Consider the following 27,022-nt stretch of genomic DNA (forward strand, 5'->3'; position numbering starts at 1 on the left):
AGGTAACAGTAAAAAGAAGGGCAGCGCAAATGAGAAACCAACTCTAACACATAATCATTCAGTACATTTTACTTGTTTCTCACAAATGAGACAAATATTGATATGAACTCAGTCAGCAAACATGGAGTGCTTATTTTAGGCCAAATATGGTAGCAGGTTCTATGAATAGAAAAGATGTACTCAAGTCCAGTCTAATAGGGCAGAGTGAGAGAGAGTTGTGAACAAGTAATTCCAAAAGAGTCTAGTAAGTGCTATAGGTACAGATAAAGATAGTCTCGGCCATAGGATTGTGTTAATGAAGGGCTTGACTGGGGGAGAGGGGTCGGGATGGAGGAGCAGAGTCAGAAGTACTCAAAAGGATTCACACCTGACATTTCTTAATAGCGTACTTTACCTCTCCCAAAGTATGGGAAAAAATACAACCCATCCCTCATACTTCTGGGAACAGTCAAATGGGTTATTTCATAATAATAACTAAAAAAATAAAATAAAATAACAAATAAATTCACTGAAAAAAAAAAAAGAGAAGTTCTCTAATAATGTCAACTTTGAAGCAAGACTTCAAATCTTCCAACAGCTAATCCATTTTCCTTCTATGAAGTCATTCTGCCTTGCGGGTTCCCCAAAGAAGCCATCTATCTTATGTTATCTCAATATCCTATTTTGCCTCATTTTCTAATTAACACTCAGCATCAGAAAGGTGTACAAGAGAGAAACACAAAAATAAGTGGGTTAAAATGAATTAAACACATTTTTAAACTGAAGTTCCAGTTTGTTTCAGAGACCTAGATTTAAAACATTCCTATATAACAGTAAATTTTCTTTATTAATACTTAATAATACCAATCCTATTCAACCATTTATTAATTTTCTCAACAACCCCTGAGCCCATTTTAGAGATAAGGAATCACAGGCTCAGAGAGGTTTGAGAAATACGTACTCAGTTATGCCAAGCATACTAATTTAAAAATTACCTCAGGTCTTTCAGACATTTGAATTGATCGGTGTTTTTCAGATCTAAGTGAGACCCAAAAATGGGAAACAATTTCAAGGCAAAGATAAAGGACCATTACGTTTGCAGATCAAGGGCTAAATGTAAGAAGCAAAAAAATCCCTCCTAGGATAAGTATTTTCCACAGAAAGGATAAAAATAATTTATCAGGAGTTTCTAGGAAAAAGGATAATAAGTGAATTAATTATATTTAAGTCATAAATATTATTTTCCTTCTTTGAAATTTTTATTTTAACAAATTTAATTAAAATACCTTAATTCTCCCATATGTTTCAGATCTCGGTCATTCTTACCCCTTATGCTACCATAAGGTCTTAAAATTCTCAACCACATATAGTAGTTCCTATCATGGGGATTTTTAGAAACATAACCCTCAAACTGAACAGAACAGGTGTTCTATAACAGAACAGAAAAGGGGCTATAATAAAATGGTTTACTTCTTTAAAACTGCCTATGACATATATTTCTCATTTTTGTAGTATCTTCTCATTGACATTTTTAAATTTTTTCAAATCAAAAGGTTACTCATAAGGCCTTGTTTAATAATACCAATGACCCAACTCTCTTAATTAAAAGCTGACAGTATTTGGAGTATTCACTACTCTCGGTGAATTTTCAGATGTGATAGTCTTTTTAAAACCATGTCTATTTTATAATTTCCCCCATGACTAAGGCATGCTTCACGAAAATGATTCTGAGATGCATTTTCTTGTTCTTTTCCAGTCCTTGACACAGACTGGTGAGGGGTACCATGGACTGACAAGCATATCCAACCAACACAGATTACTGAAATTAAAAAGCTGTAATATATTAACATATCTAGGCCACACAAAAGTGTCATAAGGTAAGATCATCAGCATAAATTAGCACATTATTATAAGGCATCTACAGGAGCCAGATAAAATGTTCAGGATACATCTTTTTTCATAACAAATATATAATGCTTTTTGATTTCTTTTAATCACATCTATTATTTGCAGGAAAAGTACTGCTTGTAAAACATCACATTTTACTATGTCTGCTTCCCTGAGACGCAAATTTGACATTATGGAGAAACACTGGGTGCCTGTGGGATCGGGGAAGGGGATAGGACGGGGAAGGGAAATTCTGCATAAAGTATCTGGGGGACACTTAGCTGTCTTTCTCCATTTTGTGTTTTTGCAGAAATAGAGGGGGTTTTTTATTTTATTTTTATTTTTGTTCACTGATTGATTTGAGGGTTTTTTTAGAAGTCATTCTGAGTGCATTTTTCTAATTTCCTTATAAAAATCTGAAAACACAAAGTCATATAGAAAATAAACCTTTGTCATTTACCAAATCCACAGAATTTTACATCTACACACATACATACACACAAAAGGGAAAAGACCAGATCAGTTTCTTGCTATTTTAAATAATGAAAACACTGTTCTCTAATCTCTACAATAATAGTATCCTAAGAGTATGGGGTCTGAAGTATTAAAGTGTCATAGTAGAGTCCTTCTATTTTTCATACTATTCATAGCTCACAGAACGGTTGTCAAATACTGGAAGAAAATATCTAAATAATAGTCTGTAACTACTGGAACAGTTGCTGAATAATCAAATCTTCCTTTAATTATGCATTTTTAAACAATGCAGACAAATCACATATGTATCACATTACCAACATCAACAAAGGCAGCAACAAGAGTGAACATTTAAATATAAGCACATACACTCTCGTGAACATAAAACAAACCTCTGCCATGTGTGTCCTCACTTCCCCTAAACTACACACATTTAGTAACTGAAACAGGCACATCAGAGTTATAGGGATCATTTTTTTAATGGAAAAAGAGGCACACTCTTTATTTCTAGGCTTGAAAGTGATATTTAAGGAAAATTAACAAAAACTGAAATGTACAAGCCATGCTAACTTGAAACATTTTCTAGTGTTCAATAAAGGAAACCATAGGGGCATACCCCCAATTGCCTTCGATTTTTTAACCTTGCCCCCAAACACGAGTCAAACCTTTTCTAATATTGGTAACAGAAGTGTTCGGTGCATTTCCACTTCCAGTAAAGATTATTGACAAATTCTGTTTATACTGCAAACCAAGGACAGAAAGCTCTGATGGGACATAAAAATATCCTCCTCATATTGTCTTGCTCAGGTCACACAGTGCAGTGCGCTGGATGCAGGATGTCTGTGAATGAATAATCGGCGGGGGGCAGGGGCGGTCGCATAAACACATGGGAATTGTATGAACCACATCCTGCTGCATATAAATCCTCACTTCAAGTCACATTTCTATTATCTATTTTTTGCATTTCTCACCTGAGAAGCTATTCACAGAACCTACTAGATTCCCCTTTCATCACGTTACTGCCAGCAGGAAATTCAAGCAATGACAGATTCTGCTAAATTTTCAAAGGTACTTTTAACATAGAATAACATTCCAGGATGGATAAACCTACGTGGTGTGACCTGAAAGCCACACAAATCATTTATTTATGGCTGTTATGTTTTAATCGCTGGACTGTTTTTAGAGGCTTTAAAAAAATTAATGGTTTTTGCTATACAAAAGCAACTGTGTTTTCCATGAAACATTAGCTGTCACATTAGTACAAGGTTTTATTAATTATACTGGATTATACAGGAGTTTATATCTACAAAATGACTGTTAAATATCTGAATTTCCAAGCCATTCCAAAATAAAAATGAAACCTGGTCTTAGTAAACCTTACATGAATTAAAGATCCATTTACAAAACAGAAAATTAAATGTAAAAAATATAACCTCAATTTAATACATTTGCAGATAAAACATCCAACACATGTTCTCATCAAAAAGCAAATTAAGGATATTAAAACATAGGTAAACAGTGCCACCTTTTGGTATATCTAGGAACTGAGCTTCTAAATTGTACAAAACAGCTTTAATGCAACACAGATGAAAGACTATACCAAAGAATTCAAAATCCATCAGTTTACAGTTTAATAACATTAAACTTAATAAATAAATGTGTTACTTGCCTTTTAAATTATAAATATTTTCAAAAACTAAAACATTACCTCATGTTTACATGTTTTCATTTCAATTTCATGAGGTTCACAGCACATCACTCCATTAAAAAGAAAACAAAAAAGACCTGATAAGGCTCAGAAAGTTTTCATGACTGATTCAAACATCCCTAGGTTAATAATGGTTGAGCCATCACTGGTTCAAAGTTGCTAGTTTTTATATTCCCACATGAATTCCTAAAAACATTATATAATAAATCAACTCCTAGAATTATCCTGTGTCACAATTAATGCACACATTGCTACACTGTTTAAAATTTTGCAAAATAGTTCTTGTTACAATGTTTTTTTGTATACATTTGGAAATCTATTTCTGTTTAAATCCCTACATGAAGAACACACAAACATTGACTACACTCACACAGCACCTCACATATCACAAACACATCAACCAACAACTCTAACATAGTATTCTTCCTGTCTCAATGCTAACAGATAAACCTGAAGGCCCCTTTTCTCCCCTCCCTGCCCCAGGAAAGAAAGCCCTTGTTTCTGGCTTGCACATGATTTGCAACTCACCTAAGTCACAAGATTAAAAGATGCTACAAAAGAGATGGAAATGATAAGCTTCAAATACTCTCCCTAAAGAGTCTCTGTCTTAATTTGATCTCGTATTTAGAGGTCTGTGCAATATTTTCAGTGTCTTCCATTTTCACGTCTTTCAACGAGTTCCTGTATGGTGTTGTTAGACCATACATGGTATTCTAGAACACCATGACAAGTTCCTTTATTTTTCAAAGGTAGCTAACAATTCAGCTCTCACGTGAAAAGTAGAAAATATTCCCAATGATCTTTTCTGTCTTTGATTCATTCGTTACCATGAATTTCACTCAAAATTCATTCAAGTAGCTCTTCACAGAGATTTCAAAATCACAGTTAATAAGATACCACCTTAAATTACAGCAGCTCAATTACAAAGACAGAAACAAGACAGTCGCTAATAAGATGGCGGCTCAAAGGGCTGCCAGAAGCCCCTGAAAGAGTCCAAGCAGACAGGAGGAGGGACCTCGGGCGCGTCTTCCGTGAAACCCAACCTCACGAACCCTCCATGATCAGTCAGACTTGAGCCCAGAAACGTAGTTCGTGCATCAGCCTCACCCTTTATTCATCACGTATTCAAGTGTTAAGACATGAAAGTTGGTAAACTGTGCTACTTCTAAAAATGACTTAGAGGGAAGGATTAAATAAAAACATGAGAAGACTGGGTTTTTTAGAAGGATTTCACTTGACCCCACAGCACTTCACCATCATTACAGGGCCTAATGCTCGCCCTACCCTCAAGGGTAAACAACATTCTCCATCTACTCTAGAGCCTCTGAATTTCTTCCATTTCTGAATGGATGAAAATCCTATTTTGAAGGCCCTTATATTTCTTTCTGCTTTAGTCCCCAGATAAAAAGGGGGGAAAAAAGGAGAAAGTGCCTTTCTCACTGCCCTCCTTATCCTCTGCACCTTTAATGTCACAGGGAACTCAATATCTGAATACCAGTTAACACCCCAAGGTCACTGGTCTCTCTACAAGTGCCTCGATATACACGCAAATATATAGAACTATACAGAAGCAAAGTTTACTAGGTTTGAGGGAACATCAACATTTCTAATACTGAATCCAATCCCATTACATTAAAGGCAATTACTGCTCGCAATTTCATAAGGATGGATTAAATTAGATTTCCAATTCAATATAATTTGTAGTGTCCATGTCAAGAAAAGTGATAGTATGAGGATCTTATCCAAGACCTGTCAAGATTATGCAGAATGGAGTTGAGGGACCTTAACTAGGGTTGTCCTGAAAACTCAAGGGATTCTCACACACCCACACCCACGCACACACATTTATTTAACCTTTTGAATATACTTTAAAGTTTTATTCTGCTATAAAGATAAGAAGAATAAACTTACTTCGAGATAGCCAAAATATCATATTTACTTGTTCACTAATTCACTTTAAAAAAAAAAAAAAAAAAAAGCTTGAATTGTGCCAGTCCTGTGCTTAATGGGAATAATGAGAACCCACTGAACACTTCACATAGGCTAACACTTAATCTTCAGGAAAAAACTACTGTTGTCTTCATTAAGTAAAGATACTGAAGTACAGAGATACTATCATTTGTCCAAAGTCATACAGCTAATCCATGAGGGTAACCGGGTTTTACGGTCTAGCTAACGATAACAGCTGGCTACAGTCTGCTCCTAAAAACTAAGCAACGGTTGTCTCTGAGATGTCAAAGGTAAAGATGACTAAGAAAGGAAGAGCTCACTTACTATGGGGAGGACACGGGAAGAGACAAATTACTCTAAGACAGGAGCTGATTCCCCTGTATTCCTCTAAGCCAGGGGAGTACACTGAACGGCAGCAGTGCAAGTCGACGTGGGGTAAATACAAGGAGTGGGGATCTAAATGATCAAATCAAGTGATCTAATATGTAGAGTGAGTCACAACTGTTATACACACACACACACACACACAGAGGCCTTTAACTCACCCATATATATGACCTGCATGAATCTATGTACAGAAATTCTTCTCTTAAATTTGACAACCACAGGCTACAATAACAGAAGGACCAGAAGGAAAGTCTGCAAATGCCTGGACATTTGAATCACTTCCCCTGAAATTAACCATCAAGCACATGTCGGTCAAGTGGGAACGGTGGGAAATTTTAAAGGGCTGTAGCTCACTGCCTTCTCTTTTAATATTAAGCCTCATCAGCCTTAATAGCTACTCAGGATGCATCTTCTGGCAAAGATTCATTTTGAGAAAGTACACAAGCCAACGTAATGGCAGAGGTAACAAACGTTTGTCTTCAGAGGCGGAAACACCCACCTTCGCAGGCTCCCGTGTACGAGAGGCCAACCACCACGTTCTAGGGCAGCACAGTCAGGGCAACAGAGCTGTGAAGATGTCAAGCGCTGACTCAGTGAATGAGTAATTTCACGTCTGGTCTCCGGTGCACATGCTGCAAGCAGACTGCACAGGATCTGTGCTGCCTCTGAGAAGGTCAACTTGTCAATTCTTATATAAATACTTCTACACAGTTTAAAAAGTAGCAAATGAGAAAAACAATAAAGTGTTAACAAATTTAATAACTTCTAATAATTTTATAAGAGGACTATTTGTAACATGGAATTCACTTTTCATATATATTATAGGGGCAGGGATCACGTAATATAATACTGCCATCTATTGTCCAAGAGCTAAAAATACATCACATCTTTAATCCAAACTCACTAAATTTTTAAAGGCCCAAAAGAGCCCACACTATTTTACACATTCAAGTGTCAACATCTCAAAAAAAAAGATTCCCCCCAAAAGTCAAGGACAGTAGCACAAAAAAACAGATTTTTAAGTATAGTTTCACTGGCAATTTATCATTTACCCTTACGAAAGATGGACAGATAGAAAGGGAGAAAGAGAGAGAGAAAATTAAAACTCAGACTATTTCTAAATACATTATCCAAAAAAACGTCAAAAGGTAATCTGAATCATTGAACAATTAAGCAAATATGAAATTTCTGAATATCTCTGGGCTTATGTTGATTTTTCTCTCCTAAAAAGTCTAAAAGTAGGAAAAAAGCATTTTAATACCAGAATACCAGCAATTCTAAAGACCAGTCTTCTTAAAACAAGTCAGCAGTCCACGGGGGTTAGTTCGCAAAAATCCAAGTACACACGAAGTGTCAGTAACACCTACATGCTACAAGGCACACACACAAGAAGTCGAAGACACTTGGAAAGGTCAGGCCAAAAGTAGAACCAAATGAAACATGATATGCAAGTTCCCAAAAACAATAAAAAAGGTAAACCTACTATAGAGAAAACTGAGAAAAAGTTTAAACTTTTTTCAAAATAAATTACCACATGAGCTTTTAACTATTACTGGTATTTCACTTCAGACATAAATCCAGGCTAAGGAAATTTATGACCTAGAACCAATATACTGTAGAATTCACAAGAATGAGCTAGACTTTCTCTTCATCTGTTTAAAAGGCAAAGATTCTAATCAACTGTGCAAGTTCACTGTCAACCATAGGGAAATAATATCTGGGATTAAAAAAAAGAAGTCGTCACTACTTAATCTATATAGATAATCCAAAATTTAGTGCAAGGCCCAAAGTAATGATTGTGCTACTTAGTAAACTGTTGGTTAAAACACATGGAGGTTTGTGCTTCACATAAAAAAGGAGGCTCTTGGGCCAACAAGGGGGAAAGTAACAGAAACTAAAGATCTCCATGCTCCATTTAAAGAAGGGAAAAAAAACACTGGAATAGAGAGATCAGGAAAATTGGCATGCAGTCCATTTTATATCACAGTAATGAGGAGTCCCAACATCCTATTAAAATGTATTAAATGGAAGCCTCAGAAAATGTAAACAAAACGGCTAGCTTTATCAGATTTAAAGTTTTAGGGACTTGAGCAGAGAATCCTATTTAGTTCTTACAATATAAAGGAATATAATATAATTCCCTGCACAATAAAATATAATTTACCTGTCATCCTGGACTCATTTTAAAATAGAGACAACCTCCTTACAAGACCTTCTAGGTAAAATGGGTAAATAGTATGGGTAAATAAAATCTAAATTATACTACATTAAAGCTGTTTAAAATTTTTAAAAAGTGATAGGACACATATTCATCACATTACGCCAAGTAAGCTACACCGTATCTTCACCACAATGCTTTTCTTTAAGAGGTGTACATACTGGGCTCCATTTTCAGGTGACAGAACCTTCTACGAGGAGACAAGTTATACGTTACATTTAGCAATCAGTTATATAATCAGTGGCCTTCCACACAGGCATTTTTAAGACTGAATTAAATATAAAGGGTTTTTTCAGTTCCATGTGTCCACATCCTTCCAAGTGATGGAGCCTTTCATCAATACGTACATACAGCACACACACGCGCATGCTAATTCTCTTACACTCTGAATTCTCTTCCGTCAGTTCTCAACTAGTCCCACTTTCAAAATCCTGCTTGAACTCCCTTAGATTGCTCTTCCTCTTCCTCAACTTGAATCAGTGCACCTTTTTACTTTGTTAGCATTCCAATCCACTTTCTAACAAAAGGGAAATGTGTGAAGGGCAGATCTTCTTTACTCCATCCCTTCTGAGATCACAAAACAATTTTTCCTAGCTCAAGCTAGCCATTCCAGAACTCCAAGCAAAGGATTCCAAAATTTCGACCTCCTAAAACATGAGGTCAGGTCAAAAGAGGCTGTCTAGTTCATACATTTATGGTTCTAATGAGCAGCCCACTCTTCATGATACATACTATCACAGACTGTGCCTAGACGTCTCATTTCACCTTCCGCTATCTCCAAATCACCTTCTCGTGTCAAATCCGAATTAATACTGCAAGGCGTCCCGCTTTGTCGTCTGGGCAGACAAAACCTGTAGGGAAACTACCGAACCTCTTTAAGATTTCTATCCTCAAAAGCAGAACTCTTAGTAAGAGATTTGGTAGAAAGAATACAGCTGTGATCCACTAACAACGGGCATCCATTCCACAACAGGAGACGACTCCTTTTTTTTTTTTTTTAAGTCACATCCTGACTTAGACCCTGTACTGTCAGATCCTCACACCAAGTCAGCCATTAGGAGAATTCTCAACTTTCTAAGGGAATAGTAGTGGTAAAAATAACCCAAAAAATATTAAGACTTAGGAAGACTATTCCTAGTGGTTTATGCAAATAACCTAGTATACGAGTATTTCCATAGTAACCAGGCAGGGAAAGCAAAATTGTGAATTACTGGCAAGGTGAGGAAGTACTTTTAAATAATTAACTTAAGCCTATAGTTTTCCAGCACACAGGATACATATGAAAAGAAAAGCTTATAAAATTACCCTGAAATGCCCCACATGAGCAGAAAAGTTAACATATTAACAGATACAGTTCCTATTTTAATGTGCAAAAGACCTGGTCTCCTCTTAAAAAACAAAACAAAACCCTATGTTGAACACTGAACTTTAGAATAATGCTAAGGTTCACCTGTATCCATAAGCCAATGGTCACCCTTGTATGTACTACAGTCTGCAAATCATTAGAACAGAATGTATTTTCACTATAATTTCCAGATGGACTTCAGAATCTTCAGATAAAAGGCATCACCTCTGGCTACAGAATAAAGAATTTCTCCAAGAAAACTCTGGGTTACTTAGAAAAATGTTCTATTCAGCACATAATTTAATACCTCATTGTAAATACTCATTATCAGTACGTGTAATTTAAGTCAGAAACCTAAATGTTTTTAAGTAATTCTTTAAAAGCCTAAGTAAACAAAGTCTTTGTTCTCTCTTTATCTTCAGGAACAAACTATATAAAATTAACATTAGAGACGAACATGTTTTATGAACTATAACACACCAAACACATATAAACAGCAGTGGTGACGGTTAAGAGTATGAAGGCTAGATTAAAGAGGTATGTGTGGGGGTGCCTGGGTGGTTCAGTCGGTTAGGCATCCGACTTGGGCTCAGGTCATGATCTCACAGGTCGTGGGCTCCAGTGCTGCATGGGGATCTGTGCTGACAGCTCAGAGCCTGGAGCCTGATTTGGATTCTGTGTCTCCCTCTCTCTCTGCCCCTCTCCCACTCATGCTGGGTCAATCGCTCTCAAAAAATAAACATTTAAAAAAATTTTTTGATAAAAAAATAAAGACGTATGGAAATCAACTTGACAATAAACTATTTGTAAGAAAAATAAATAAATTTTAAAAATACCAAAAATTTTAAAAAATAAATAAAGAGGTATATGTGGAAGGCAAAAGTCAGTAAGAAAGCTGATGATTTTTCATTGAATTCCACTAGAGATTCTAGAACAGAAACATGAAGTGTTTTCCTCAGGGGTTGTGGAGATGGGCAAATGGGTGAAGGGGAGAGGAGATACAGGCTTCCAGTTATGGACTGAGTGGGTCACGGGAATGAAAGGCACAGCACAGGGAATGCAGTCAGTGGTCCTGTCACAGCAATGTACGGTGACAGGCGGGAACTCAACTGCTGTTGAGAAGAGCAAGACAGAGAGCCATCAAATCACTATGCCGTACACCTGAAACTAACGTAACGTGTGTCAACTAAAATTTTGAAAATGTTTTCTGGAAACAGAGCACCAGCATTGCCCTATTAGTGTGAAGATTAAATGAGAGAGCACAGAAAAGGCCGCTGACCTGGGCCCAGCAAGTGGTCAACCCCAAATGCATGCAGTAATTACTATTGTTGATCAAAACAGAAAAGCAAGATGATGATGATGTTATATTTATGTTCCCCTGGTGGGAAGTGGGGGTGACTTCACATTTATGATGAAGGAGGTGGACCTGGACCAAGTGGCAGTGCCATCTCTTACTACAGTAACAGCTTACTCCCAACTCCCAACACTGCACAGAAAGTAAGCAACTGAGCATATTCCTGTGGTATGGATCCCCTAGGGATTCCTATGGATTCTCTCTGGAAAGAGAGAAAGAGGAAGACAGACAGACAGACAGACAACCAGGCTTCTAATAGTATTGCACATAAAATTTGAGTCCTAAAAGTCTTGCAGGAGAAATTTTAAAATGCTAGGCAGCAAAAAAATAAAAAATTAAAATTAAAAAAACACCCAGTAAAATCTATCTAATATTCGGTTTCCATACTGACCTGCCTTTAAAATACCAAGTTTGAGAGACTACACAGTATAACTCAAGGGGCAGAGGCCGTGCTGACAACAGCCATGTCTCAAGGTCCGCTCTAGCACACGCTAGTTGGATGAAGGGAGATCACGGGTCTCCCTTCTCCCAGCCTCAACCTCCTCGTCTTAAAATAGGCAGTCACTTTCCACCAAAGTTATTTCATCTGATCCTTACAATAACCTCTGTGAAATGCCTAACACACGGTATACTTAAAAGCAATTCAACTCGCTTGCCTAGAAATGTGTACAAAACCCGATTTCACATAGGTGACATAATATTTTGTGCTAAATTTTTTTAATGTTTATTTATATTTGAAAGAGAGAGAAAGAGAGACAGAGGCGAGTCAGGGAGGGGCAGAGAGAGGGGGAGACAGAATCTGAAGCAGGCTCCAGGCTTTGACCTGTCAGTACAAAGTCCGACAAGGGGCTCAAATTCACAAACCAGGAGATCCTGCCCTGAGCCAAAGTCGGACGCTTAACCAACTGAGCCACCCAGGTGCCTCTGACTAATTCTAAGAGAAGTGAAATATACACTTTTCAGTTAGTTTTGAAGAAGGCTGAGGTCTACTACTTTTTCAGAATCCCACAAATTAATCTACTTATCTTAATATCTTTTATTATATAGATAAGCTCAAGATATTAATGTGAAACGTCATGGTAACCAGTTAAGACAGATAAAAAACAGGCAAAGAAACTTTATGTGTATTCATACTTTAATCATGTACAAGTGTGATTTCCAAAATCTCTAAGTACAAACACAAAAATGTAGCTCTAATGTCCTTAAAATTCTACTGACCCACAAGTGTGGTCCTTGACTGTGTTCTTGACACAAACATCTGCTCTATGAATCTAACATACCCCATTAATTTTAGTCTGAAAATTTAAAGCTATTTCTCTTTTTGAGAGCACAAGCCGGGAAGGGACAGAGAGAAAGGGGGACTAAGAATCCAAAGCAGGCTCTGTGCTGACAGCAGCAAGCCCAAGGTGGGGTTCAAGTCCACAAACCATGAGATCATGACCAGAGATTAAGTTGGACGCTCAACCGACTAAGCCACCCAGATGCCCCTAAAAAGGTATTTCAAGTTAAATGGCCAGGTCCAGGAAATATGCTTATACTTCAGACATTCAATTTTAATATCATCTCCTATACCATATAAATTACTACTTACTTCCACAAGGAGATTCATTTTCTTAATTCGAACACAAAATGTTATATTCTGATAGATGCAAAAATCCTCAACAAATATCAGCAAACTGAATCTAATAACATATTTCTAAAAGTCATACACCACAATCAAGTGGGATTTGTTCCCGGGATGCAAAGGTAGTTCAATACTCAGAAAGCAATCAACAATCAACATGACAGGTCACATCAATAACAGAAAGGATAAAAATCATGTGATCATTTCAACAGATCAGAAAATACATTCGACAAAGTACAACGCCCATTCAGGATAAAAACCCTCTCCAAAGTTGGCCCAGAAAGAGCATACCTCACATAATAAAGTTCATATATGACAAACCCAGAGCCAACAACATCATACTCAATTTTGAAAACCTGAGAGCCTTTCCCCTAGGATCAGAAACAAGACAAGAATGTTGTGCTCGCTCACTACTTCTATTCAGCACAGTACTGGAAATCCCGGCCACAGCACTCAGACAACACAAAGAAACAGCATGCAAATCAGTAAGGAGGAAGTAAAACTCTCACTATTTGCAGAGGACAGGATACTCTATAGAGAAAACCTGAAAGACTCCACCAAAAAACTACTAGGGTTGATGAATGAATTCAGTAAAGTCACAGGATACAAAACTAATGTACAGAAATCTGTTGCATTTCTACACACTAATAATGAAGTTGTAGAATGTGATGTTTTTTTAAAAATCCCACTTTAGGGCGTCTGGGTGGCTCAGTCGGTTAAGCGTCTGACTTCGGCTCAGGTCATAATCTTACAGCTCGTGAGTTCAAGCCTCACATCAGGCTCTGTGCTGACAGCTCAGAGCCTGGAGCCTCCTTCCGATTCTGTCTGTCTCTCTGTCTCTCTCTTTCTCTCTCTGCCCTTCTCCCACTCACGATCTCTCTCTCAAAAAAAATAAATAAAACATTAAAAAAAATTTTAATAAAAAATTTTTTTAAAATCCCACTTCAAAACTGCATCAAAAACAATAATGTATGTACAAGTAAACTTAGCCAAAGAGGCAATAAAAACTGGTACTCTCAAAACTGATGAAAGAAATTCAAGACAACACAAAGAAATGGAAAGACGTTCCATCCTCACGAGTTAAAAGAACAAATATTGTTAAAATGTCTAAACCACTTAAAGCAATCTACATATTTATTGCAATCCCTATCAAAATACCAATAGCATTTTTCACAGAACAGAACTAACCCTATAATTTGTATGGAACCACAAAAGACCCCAGATAGCCAAAGCAACTTTGAAAAATAAATATAAGATTGGAGGTATCACAATTTCAGGTTTCAAGTTATATGACAAAGTAGTAATTAAAACAGAATACTGGCATAAATATACACAAATAAACCAACAGAACAGAAAACAAAACCCAGAAATAAATCCACAATTATATGGTCAACTAATCTTCAACAAAGAAGAATAAATATCCAATGAGAAAAAAAGAGTCTCATTAACAAATGGTGCTGGGAAGCCGTGGACAGCAACACACCCAGAAGAATGAAGCGGGATCACTTTCTTTTACCAGCCACAAAAGTAAATTCAAAATAGATGAAAGACCTAGATGTGAGCCCTGAAACCATAAAAATCCTTGAAGAGACCACAGGCAGTAATTTCTTTGACATCAGCCAGAGCAACATTTTTCTAGATAGATGTCCTGAGGCAAGGGAAATAAAAGCAAAAATAAACTTTGAGACTACATCAAAATAAAAAACCTTCTGCACAGCAGATGAAACAATCAGCAATGCTGAAAGGCAGCCTAGAAAATGGAATGGAAGAAGGTATGTGCAAATGATACTTCCAATAAAAGGTTAGTATCCAAAATATATAAAGAACTGATAGAATTCGACACCCAAAAAACAAAGAATCCAATTAAAAAATGGGCAGAAGACACGAACAGACATTTCTCCAAAGACGACATACAGACTGTCGAGAGATACATGCAAAGATGTTCAACATCACTTATCATCAGGGAAATGCAACTCAAAACGACATGTGCTATCACCTCACACCTGTCACAATGGCTAAAATCAAAAACACAAGAAACAACCAATGTTGGCAAGGATGTGGAGAAAAAGGAACCTTCCTGCACTGTTGGTTGGCATGCAAACTGGTGCAGCCACTCTGGAAAAGAATATGGAGGTTCCTCAAAAGCTTAAAAACAGAACTACCCTATGATCCAGTAATCACACTCCTGGGTATTTACCCAGAAAATAGGAAAACCCTAATTCAAAAGGATCCATGTACCCCTACATTTCTTGCAGCATTATTTACAAAAACCAAACTATGGAAGCAGCCCAAGTGTCCATCAAATGATGAATGGATAAAGGAGAGGTGGTAAATACATACAGTGGGGTATTATTCAGCCATACAAAAGAATGAAGTCTTTCCATTTACAACAACGTGGATGGAGCTGGAGAATATAATGCTAAGAAAAATAAGTCAGAAAAAGACAAACACCATATGATCTCACTCACAGTGGAATGTGAGAAACAAAAGAGCAAAGGAAAAGAAGGAAGAAAGAGACAAACCAAGAAATAGACTCAACTATAAAGAAGAAACTGATGGTTACCAGAAGGGAGGTGGGTGGCGAGAGAGGTGGAATAAGTGATGAGGATTGAACACTACACTTAACACGATAAAATAACAGACACAGAAATGTTATTCTGACCTGACATTATCACAAAGCATTTTTAAAATATAAATTGTAAAAGCTCTTTTAATAAAGTGGGTCCTATATCCCTGTGTTATGAAAAAGTACATTAAGAGTTGACCATTTACTAAAATAACTTCTAAGATGTAAGGCTTCACAATATGAATCCTTTTCCTTTGCCAAAAAACAATCAACTTTGCACCTGCTGGAAACCATGGCTAGTTCATCTGCACGTCTTCACACGCCCCGGCACTGTTTCCTCTAACACACATCATGTTCAGACAACATTTGCTGAATGAATAAATGATATACAAATACACAAAAGAATTATCAAGAACTGTAAAAGTGAATTTAAAAATTATTTCTCTGGGGTGCCCACTGGCTCAGTTGGTTAAGTGTCCGACACTTGATTTTGGCTCAGGTCATGATCTCATGGTCATGAGACTGAGCCCTGTGTCTGGCTCCACACTGGGCATGGAGCCCACTGAAGAGTCTCTCCCACTCCCCTGTTCACATGCACACCACACGCACGTGCTGTCTCTCAAAAAAGTAAAATAAAAATGATTTCTCTGAAACTGGGGGCACCCAACTAAATGCTCTATTCTGACCTATGTAGGCTTATCACAAACACTCCCTGTACAGAACTCACATTATTCTCATCTAAGAACTACAACCTCAGTCAATGGCCTTAAAATGGACTTTTTTTCCAGTAAACCAAAAAGCTACCTTCATTCACATTCATTCATGCTACATTCATTCACAGCAGGCACAGCTACAAACTAAACACCTCTCTCCAGCACCTCTCTCCGTGTGTGTGTGTGTGTGTGTGTGTGTGTGTGTGTGTGTATCATAGCTCTATCTAAAATATCTCTAACATAGCTCTACCTAAATGAGAGCTGTCCCTAAAGCCGTCACCTTGGGAGACCATGCCTTTAACCCACTTACTGGACTAAGCAACTGCTATGAATCCTTTGATGAAATTACAGTTGTGAGATTCTGAAGCAATTCAAAAAGCGTAAGCATCACTGCTATAAACATTTTTGAAAACTCTTCTGTAACAGTCTTCAGAATCAATTAAGATTTTTAAAATGCCTTACTTTTAACTAAAACAGTGTGGTTCAACACTGTATCAGGTACTTTATTACTTACCGGCTTCAAATGACCTGTGACCATCTGAACATTAAATGCACTCTGATGATAAGAAGATCTGCCACAAATGAGGACACTGAAAACACTTTCCGAACATCTCCAAAGAAATAATCCAAGATCAATAACCAAAGACAGCCTTACTGGGGGAAAAACATTCAGTCTACAGAAACTGCTTACCTGAAGAAACAACACTCGTGGAATGTATGAATTCAAATCCTATTTCTTTTAAAAGCCTGGGTGTCTACAGGGACAGCTTCATTGTTTTCCATGACACTACCTGTCTCATGCATCCATGTGCCCAGGATGCAACTGACTGTTGTGAATTTTAGGGAATGACATTATTTCTCCTCAGTAGGTTTCATTCTTTGAAATGAGAAACAGGCGGGCACTATTTTGTAAGTTATGAACCACCTTTTCTCTCAAAATAAAAAGGGTTCAAAAGAAGAAATGGACAAGAGCTAACTGCTCTGAGTAAGCCTCTTTGAGATTTTACTATAGAATTATATTCCTGGATTCACACAGTTAAAAGCAATTTTAATAATCTCTTTCATCCTCAAATAGTAAAAATATCTACTATTGTAACTGAGAGCTAATTTTGAATTTAGTGTATACTATTTTCAATAATCGCTATATATTTTACATAATCTATATTTTATGCCTATTTTGCATCAATTATACAGTTAAAAAAAACATTTCAGGTGGACATTTGATTAATAAAACATTTTAAATTATTTAGCAATAATCATTTTTATAAACTCCCACTATTCCACAATAATGAAAGAGACTACTGGCACAGACAATCCAGCAATCGTTCATATCGTATATTTAATATAACTTTGAAATCTGTAAAGATTTCTTTTCTTTTAAGAAAAAAAATTTTTTTAATGTTCATTGATTTTTGAGAAAAACAGAGAATGAGCGGGGGAGGGGAAGAAGAGAGGGAGACACAGAATCTGAAGCAGGCTCCAGGCTCTAAGCTGTGAGCACAGAGCCGGACGCGGGGCTTGAACCCACAGACCACGAGATCATGACCTGAGATGAAGTCGGACACTTAACCGACTGAGCCACCCAGGCACAGAAAATTCCTTTTTAAATGTTTGACAGTAGCTACTACTGTTCATACTTTCTGGGCCTATGGCACCTGACCAGTGAGAAAAGGGACTCTAAGTCCACTACATACAAGCCAGACTAGAATTAAACATGGACTAAAGTGGGGACAATCCACAATAAAGTTAACACAAACACATACTACTAATGAAACTATATAAAAGTAGACCACATTAGTAAGAAAAAAAATAAATTTCATATTCACGTAGCTGCTTCTTTAATTCTCCCTTTTTACTATACGCAAACAAGAAGCTAGAATTGGGAGCACCTGCTCAGTGGGTTGAGCATCCAACTCTTGATTTTCAGCTCAGGTCATGATCCATGGTCCTCATATCAAGCCCTACATCAAGCTCCACGGTGAGCATGGAGCCTGCTTGAGATTTTCTTTCCCTCAAAAAAAAAAAAAAAAAGATTTTTCTCTCTCCCTCTGCCCCTCTGCCCCTTTTCCCTCTCACACACAGTCTCTCTCTAAAATAAAAAATTTTAAATTTAAAAAAAGCTAAAGTTGGGTATACATAACGAAACTAAGCATTCTTGTATAAATGCATCAGGACTATTGTTTTACTATTTATCATTTAGAAGAGTACTGTAATAAGATCAAATACAAACCGCTAATGAACTAAAATTAAAATGTGTTAGATATTTAATACTACCTAGGGAAAGTCAAGCTCATTTTTTTTTAATGTTTTAGGAAATTACCTTATGGACTATTAATATTCTGCACCATCAGAACGTATCAAGGCAAACCCAAGCTAACTTATACTAAAAATTACTAATGAATCCAGAAGAATAATCTTTTTTTAGAGAAATAAGTCTTAAAAACACATTTTGAGGGCTTTTATCTAACGAACAAAATTATTAAGGCTGATTTTGCAGTCTAAAGGACAAGTTATCAAAAACACAGTTAAGGCAGTAGGATCATTTAGTTGCTGAAGGGAACACCGCTAGAAAAGAAGGAAGCTTCCAGTCCTCCCACATCCTCCCAGACCACCTTGAGGCTAAGACTTTGCCGATCACACAGGGACAGGCAACTGTGCCACAGAGAAGAGTAGTCAAGAGCAGTGTTTCAGCGTGACAAGAGACTTCGCTGTGTGATTTAGAGTAGGACACCGCCTCTCCATTCTCATTTGTAAAGTCGGGATGCCAATATTTCCCCATCAACCGAAGGCTAAGCCAGGTGACATATACAGAGCACGGGGCCAGTGCCTGTCACAAAGCATTCAAATCATGGCCCCATTCAATGTACATGCTGACAGACCCAGTAATACAGACACGCGGTTTCCACACATACATACTTCCTAGCTCCGTCTGCTGACAGCGCCTAGACGCACGGACACTTCACGGTGGCAATGAGCTCACCTACTGTCCACAAGGCTCACCTGGCTCAAAACACCATTCTTTTAATGAAAGGGATCAGGACTCCCTAGAAGAGCAGTTGCTCCCGAAGCTTGGGAAGGGAAAATATGAAACGAACACATCTTGCAGCAATAGAAAACAGAAAGAACGAGAGCCTGTTTAAAAGACACAGGAGCTGGCTTGACGAGGTCCACGGTCAAACCTGGAACAAGATAAGCAGCAAAATAACAACACCACTGGACTACACCCACAGGAGCGACAAATAAGCATGTAAGTCCACGCCAATACACGTAAATAAAGCCAGGGAGAAAGGACTGTCTTCCCTACAGAAGAATTCCAATTAATAAGCATGGAAGAAAGGAAGAAAACAGAATCACCATTTAACAAACAGCAATGACTGCTGCAGACATGATCCATGGACAGCTGCTGAAATCATCAGATACTGAAACTAGTAGAGAAAAGGCTGAGGGGATTCAGGTGATCGATTCATTACAATGGGGAAAAAACACTAACTTGACTGTGGAGAAGTCTGGCAGAAGTGGCCCGCTGATTATAAGACATATCAACTCATTATCAATTCCCGGATATGATGCACAGAGAATTCAATGTGTTCTTCTTGCCAAGAATGCATACATAACCTTACACTGATCAGAAGACACCCAACAAACCCAAGTTGAGGGACATTCTACAAAACATTCTAATAACAAATAGGCTTTCTTCAGCAGTCCACAGACATAAAACACAAGGGAAAACTGAGGAACTGTCAACTGGAGGAGACTAAGGAGACGTGACAAATAAACATAAAGTGAGATGCTAGACTGGATCCTGAACAGAAGAACGTCAGTGGGGAAACGGGCATGATTCACATAAGATCTGCAGCTTAGGGAAAAGTACTATCCTAATGTTAACCTCCTAGTTTATTCATTATAGCATAATTATGTCAGAGGTCAGTACCAGAGAAAACTGGGTAAAGCAGAGATGCAAATTATAATATTACTACTTTTCTGTAAGTCTAAATTTATTTCAAAGTAGTTTTTTGAAGTATTTTTAAAATAATGTATCTTTAGTTATCTAGACAATGTATAAGAGCTATCATTTTGTTTTACTTTAAAATCATTAAGTTATGCTAAAACATGCTTTAACTGCTGAAGCTAAAATATGCATCTCTAAAGAACTCAGACCTGAAAAATTTAATCAATGAAATACACTACAGATCCCATTACCTGTAATTTCATATCCATAAGCAGCCAGCTGTCCAGCCATATATTCTCCATCAGAATTATTGTGAGAACAACCCCATGTTCGTATCCAAATTTTCTGTATGCCTGGAATAGTGCTATTAAAGAATCAATAAGAAAAAAAAAAAAAGTAAGGCTCATTTAAGGATTTTTAGAACAAAAAATATTTGATTTCTGGGCATATAAAGCAAAAACACACTCACAGCAACCTATGTGCAATCTATTCATGAAAAAGCGTTACCCCAAAAGTCTAAAATCAAGGTAAAACAGCCACAGGGACGCCTGGGTGGCTCAGTCGGTTAAGCATTCGACTTCGGCTCTGGTCATGATCTCCTGGTTGGTGGGTTCAAGCCCCGCATCAGGCTCTGTGCTGACAGCTCAGAGCCTGGAGCCTGCCTTCAGATTCTGTGTCTCCCTCTCTCTCTGACCCTCCCCTGCTCACGCTGTCTCTGTCTTTCTCTCTCAGAAATAAATTTAAAACATTAAATTTTTTTTAAAAAAAGATAAAACAGCCACAGAATTCTAAGTTATGACTCTCTACATAAAAATACCTCCCTTTTCTGTGCATTATATTTTAAATTCAGTACTACTAATGTACTATCACTAAGTTAAACTCATAAAAATGTAAATACAAATAACAATAGAAAATGGTTCTAGCCAACAGAAGCAAATAAAGAAAAACTAAAGACATCCACCTCTTCACAGACTCCTATATAATAGTTACAATCTTTATAACTTATTGAAATAACTGAATCAAAACAGAAAAACCATCACTCCACAGCATAATTAATAGTAACCCATATATAAAACAAGTTATTAAAAAAAATCAAAAAATAAAGTTATAAAAATGTATTATTTTTAGAAAGGGAAAAAAGGTCTTTCAAGTAAGACTGCCCTAATAATTTAAATTTAAACAGAAATTACCTTAAAGACATATTCAGAACAAATTCAATAAACTTCAGTCATTAAAATATATGAAAAGTTTACATTCACAGACTTTAAAAACTTACTGTTACAAACAAAATCGAGTGACTTAAAACTGTGAGCAATTTATTATTTACACAAATATAAGCATGTTCAAATTATACAACTGCAAAATCCTTTCTGGCTAGGTTGTATTAGAATTTCACAAAACTAAAGACCTAATATGATAAACGACACAGTAATTCTTTTGTGCCCAATGCCTTTGGCTGATCCAGAAGTATCTGTAAATTTGTTAAGAAAAAGCAAATACCCGAAGCACCACTGTCTCATAACAATTACGAAATCCAGTGAAATTTCTCATTTGGAAGTAACGCAACATAACACACAGTGATAGCAAGTGCTCGCTTCGGCAGCACATATACATACAGTGATATCAAACAGATCCTGGGCCGTGGAGGCAAGCCTTGGGGGGCGGGGTAGGAGGCCGGGGGCGCCATGGTTCCTATGTTTACGCCAAATACTGTCCTTGAGCCAGTCAGTCTTCAAGAAATATGCTATCTGACATTTTTTATTTTTTAACCAATGACTTTGCTAAATTTAAAACCATTCAAATAAAAAAAAATCTCCTCTCCAAAGTTCAAAAGATTTTTAGAAAGAGACATTATATATATCACACAGACCAGTAGCACCAGTTTCTTCCCTGGTAGGATACTGAATATACGCTCAAAACAAGAGCTTACCTATCGCTTGGTGGACTGTTTTCCTCTTCCAAATATTTTTGAGTGTTTCGCTTTCGCGCCTTTGGAACAACGTGCTTCCGTGAAAAATGCCTATCCTGTGGCTTTAAATCTTCCTGTGACACAATGTCTTCTATGTCGTCCAGGAGGGTATCACAGGAGGCAGAAGGCATCTTCTCTATTACATAAAAAAGTTACAGACGACAGACATATGAGTGCCTCACAAATCTCTTTCACAAAATATTCTTGCTGATCTTGAATCTAATAAAGCCTTCAGATTTAACTTCAAGTTACAAAAAATGCACAAGATAAAGAAATACAAGGAAACAATCAGACAAATCCTACTGATAATGGGGCATCTCAAGGTTCAATTGGAACTATTTCTTCAACAAATCAGTATCACAGAGAAGGAGTGAACAAGTTAGAAGCTAACAACGACATGAAATGCATGTTCTTGACTCTGTGTCACATTGTCCAACCAGCTGTAAAATATTGTGGGAACTAGGGGCAGGAGAATACAAAGTGGGTGTCAGATAATATTAGGATATTACTGTAAATCATTAGATACAAAGTACTGATATGAAGTATTGTCCTTCTATTTAAAAATCTTATTTCTGACATCATAAACACGATTATCCATTTTATTTATTATTTTTATAAAATCTTTTTATGGGGTGCCTGCATGGCTCAGGTAAGCGTCTGGGATTTCAGCTCAGGTCATGATCTCACAGTTCAGTTCATGAGATCGAGCCCCATGTCGGACTCCGTGCTGACAGTGTGAAGCCTCTCTCTCTGCCCCTCCCTGACTTGCACACGCACACACTCAAAACACATAAGCTTTTCTAAAAATCTTCTTGAAATATTGAATATGTGGTTAAATATCATTATGCCTGCAATTTAAGACAATAAAAATAGGTTAAAACATACAGGAAAACATTTACAAGTCTGAAATCTAAGACACATATATATATTGGTGTTCATTATCTGATTCTACTTTCCCGAATGTTCAAAATTTTTATAATTTCAAAAAGAAAACGTGGACACAGCTTTCGAGAAGATAGAAGAGGTGTACTTTTCCCTATCCGTCCCACTAACCACAACGAAAACTTGGGCATCATATATAAAATAAACATCAGAAGACTGTGAAAGGTAGAGAGAAGGTAGACTGGCTGGGGACCATGGAACCCGAGGCCCAACACAATGGTGAGTTACTCGGGGTTTCTTTCGCCTCCTCTATCCCAGACTTGAGCTGAAGAAGCCCACAACCCAGAATCACCAACAGATACAGACAATAGAAGCACCCCCCAAAAAAACTGTTCTCTTTTCAAAGAACCAGAAAAGGGACAGCCTAGCAAGACAAAACTTTCAGACAACCACCATTCTACCCCATAAAACAAACAAAACAAACAAAACCTCACAAAACACAAAACCACAGTCCCACCTCCTGACTTCTACTTTTATGAGGCCGTAATAAGGCGCCCCCAGCCGCCCGGACAGAACCACAGGCGGCCACATAGGAACCCTGGGCTCGCCAACCAGCAGACCAAACTGTGTGGGGCCCTCACCCCCACCGCAGTGAAGACCAAACTGACATACAAGTTTGTAATCACAGTCCTATCACAATCCAAGCAAGATGGTTTGTAGATATAGATAAGATCGTTCTAAAATTTATATGGACTGGTAAAAAAAATTTTTTTAAGTAACAATCTGAAACAATGTGAAAAAGAATAAAGTGGGCGGAACTGAGCTGCCCAATTTGAAGACTTATTACACAGCTAGAATAATCAAGACTGTGCGGTGTTGGTGGGAGTGCAGGAATATGAATTAACAGAACAGAACAGAGAACCAGAAAGAGACCCACACAAATATGCTCAAGCAACTTTTCACAAAAGTACAAAAGCAATTCAGTGAAAGAAAGATAACCGTTTCCACTCACGCTGGAGCAATGAGACATTTACAGACAAAAACTGAACCCCAATCTAAGTTTCACACAAAAATTATTATACAAAAACTAATGCAAAATGTATCATAAACTTAAACATAAAACTATAAACTTTTAGGAAAAACTGTAAGAGAAAATCTTCTAGACCTAGAGCTAGATGAGGAATTCTTAGACCTGATACCAAAAACATGATCCATAAAAAGAAAAATTAATAAATCCAGACACCATCAAAACTTCAAACCTTTGTTCTGCAAAAGACCTGTTTAAGAGGGTATAAAAAGTCAAGCTACACAGGAGTGCCTAGGCAGCTTGGTCCGTTAAGCGTCTGACTTCGGCTCATGGTTCCTGAGTTGGAGCCCTGTATCGGGCTCTGTGCTGATGGCTCAGAGCCTGGAGCCTGTATATCTATCTCTATCTGTCTCTCTCTCTCTCTCTCCCCCCCCCTTCATTCTCTCTCTCTCTCTCTCTCTCTCTCTCTCAAAATAAATAAACATTAAAATTTTTTTTAAAGAAAAATCAAGCTACAGAGTGGGAGAAAATTTTTGCAAACTACTTATCTGACAAAAGACTGGTATCTAGAATTCAAAAAACAGTTAAAAAAATCCAATTAGGAAATGAATAAAAGACAAAGACATTTCATCTAAGAGGATATAAAGAAGGCAAGCAAGCATACAGTCAACATTACCAGCCATCAGAGAAACACGAACTCCAACCACAATAGAGTATCATTACACACCTACCAGAATGACTAAAATTAAAAAACAGTGACAATACTAAATGCAGACAAGGATGCAGAGAAACTCGATCATTCATACAATGCTAGCAGGAACATAAAACAGCACAGCCACTCCAGAAAACAGCTTGGCGTTCTCTTAAAAAACTAACGATGTAACTCCCTTGTTACTTCTGAGGGCTTTTCCAAGAGAAATAAAGACCTACATTTCCACAAAAACCTAAACCCAAATGCTTACAGCAACTTTCTTTGTCAAAACCTGCAAACACCCAGATGCCCTTCCGTGGGTGGCACAGTCAAACTGTAGTATACCTGTACCAGGACTACTACGCAGCAATAAAAAATGTACCACTGATGCATACAACAGGCTGGATGAATCTCCAGGGAAACATGCTGCGTGAATACAGCCAATCCCAAAAGGTTCTGTACTCTATGGTTACATTTATATAACATACTTGAGCCTGAAATAACAAAAATTACAGAAATAAGGAACGCAATATAAGTCACCAGGGATTAAGGAGAGAATGGGACAGGAGAGAAGTGAATGTGACTATCAACAGTCAACAGGAGAGGTCCCTGGAGTGATGGAAATGCCCTCCACCCCAACTACATCAACATCAGTATCCTCTGTTGCGGTTCTGCAAGATGTTGCCATTGGGGAGAACTGGATAAACCGTACAGCATACCCACATAACTTTTACTACTGTAAGTGAATCTGTAATTATGTTAAAATACAGTAATTAAGGGGAAAAAATCACCTGGAAAGAAAAAGGAATGTACACTTGAGTACATTAACTGGTGCTACCACTAGTACCATGTCCAGATGTCAAACAAGTGCTTCACGGGGTCATCTCATTAACCCACTCACAACTCCGGGAGTCTGGCGGTGTTACCGTCCTCACTCTAAAGAGTAGTATGAAACAAAGGGAAGCTAACTTACCCAAAGAAGGTCAACAACAATCCCATGCCAAACGGGCCCCAGCCTACAGCCTCTACTGCCTGCTTCATGTAGGAATGACCACTGTACCTCGGCTGGGTCACCCAAGCCAGTGTTAAGGATCCTAAGACTCCCTGTTGGTCTCAAGCACCTCTGATGAATTCTCCCTTCCCCATCTGCCAGGTCCCCCTCTCCCCGTTCACAGCTTTCAATAAACAGAGCAGCTTCAGGGGCGCCTGGGTGGCTCAGTCAGTGAAGCGTCTGACTTCGGCTCAGGTCATGATCTCACAGTTCGTGGGTTTGAGCCCCACGTCGGGCTCTGTGCTGACAGCCAGCTCAGAGCCTGGAGCCTGTTTCAGATTCTGTGCTTCCCTCTCTCTCTGACCCTCCCTTGCTCATACTGTCTCTCTCTCTCTCAGAAATAAAACATTAAAAAAAAATTTTTTTTAATAAATAAATAAGAAGAGCAGCTTTTCAGCCAGGATCATTTTGTGCCCCTTACTGCAATGTAGTCTTTACAACTACGACAAATTATGCCCAGTTAAGTCAGACAAACCTGTGTTCAAAGCTCAGCCAACTTCACATTGTTAGTAATAACAAAAGATTAGAAATAATCTTTAACCAGATAAAGATTAAATTACAGTTAACATGTATATGACATAGTCGAGGGGAGTCTGCCAGTCACAGGCCTCCTCCTTCCCAAGACACAGGAATGAGGCACGTGACCCAAGCCTTCAGAATAACCGATCCTCCTGGCCACCATACTGGTTCAGGTTTGGACATGACAAGCCCAGACCACGAGGATCATCAGGAGGACTTCTATGCCCGAACTAACAGGAGAGATGGCTTCCCTTTTCACTGAGGGGCCAAGTTGGGAGGGTGTCGACATGGGGGAGCCAGGGGCCATGCTGCCCGCCACGGGGCAGAAACGACCCAGGGAATGAGCCTCATAGGAGCTGGAGAGACAAAGAGCCATACTGACGTTATCTGAGCACCAGGTTCAAAGCCCCGCTCAGCCCCAACACGTGAGCCGGTCAGTTTCCCCTTGTGGCTTACATTAGTTTACACTGGGTTTTCTGCCCTTGCAAACAAGAGCCCTGGCCAACTCAGCAAACCAGATTAAGGACAATTGAACCAGGTTAGGCTTTCTGAAATGGGTTCTATTGATTTGAAATACTATCTACCAGTGAAAAAACAATTGTGTGGTCAAGTAAATTTAGGAAATTCTGCCTCCTTACAGGTTCCCAGTATGCATTAGTAGAGCAAAGACTGAAAAACTACAGTAAAGAAACTAAAACTCACTTATCTTAGGAATTTTCTGAAAATTAA

General features: G+C 37.9%; 1 protein-coding gene across 7 annotated transcripts in view; it reads right to left on the reverse strand.

The window, feature by feature from the left end:
• The window catches only part of CDKAL1 (CDK5 regulatory subunit associated protein 1 like 1), a 706,117-nt gene that overhangs the window by 664,094 nt on the left and 15,001 nt on the right, over window positions 1-27,022 (reverse strand). For all 7 annotated transcript variants that reach the window (XM_039237460.1, XM_039237461.1, XM_039237462.1 and 4 more), the window contains 2 exons: window positions 22,085-22,259; window positions 20,406-20,518 (listed from right to left, as the gene is read on the reverse strand). In XM_039237460.1, coding sequence (XP_039093391.1) covers window positions 20,406-20,518; window positions 22,085-22,254 — 283 coding nt within the window. In that variant the 5' untranslated portion in view covers window positions 22,255-22,259. The remainder of the gene's footprint in view (window positions 1-20,405; window positions 20,519-22,084; window positions 22,260-27,022) is intronic.

This window comes from Hyaena hyaena, unplaced genomic scaffold, assembly GCF_003009895.1.
Source record: "Hyaena hyaena isolate Hyena2069 unplaced genomic scaffold, ASM300989v1 scaffold_125, whole genome shotgun sequence".
Taxonomy (NCBI): Eukaryota; Metazoa; Chordata; class Mammalia; order Carnivora; family Hyaenidae; genus Hyaena; species Hyaena hyaena.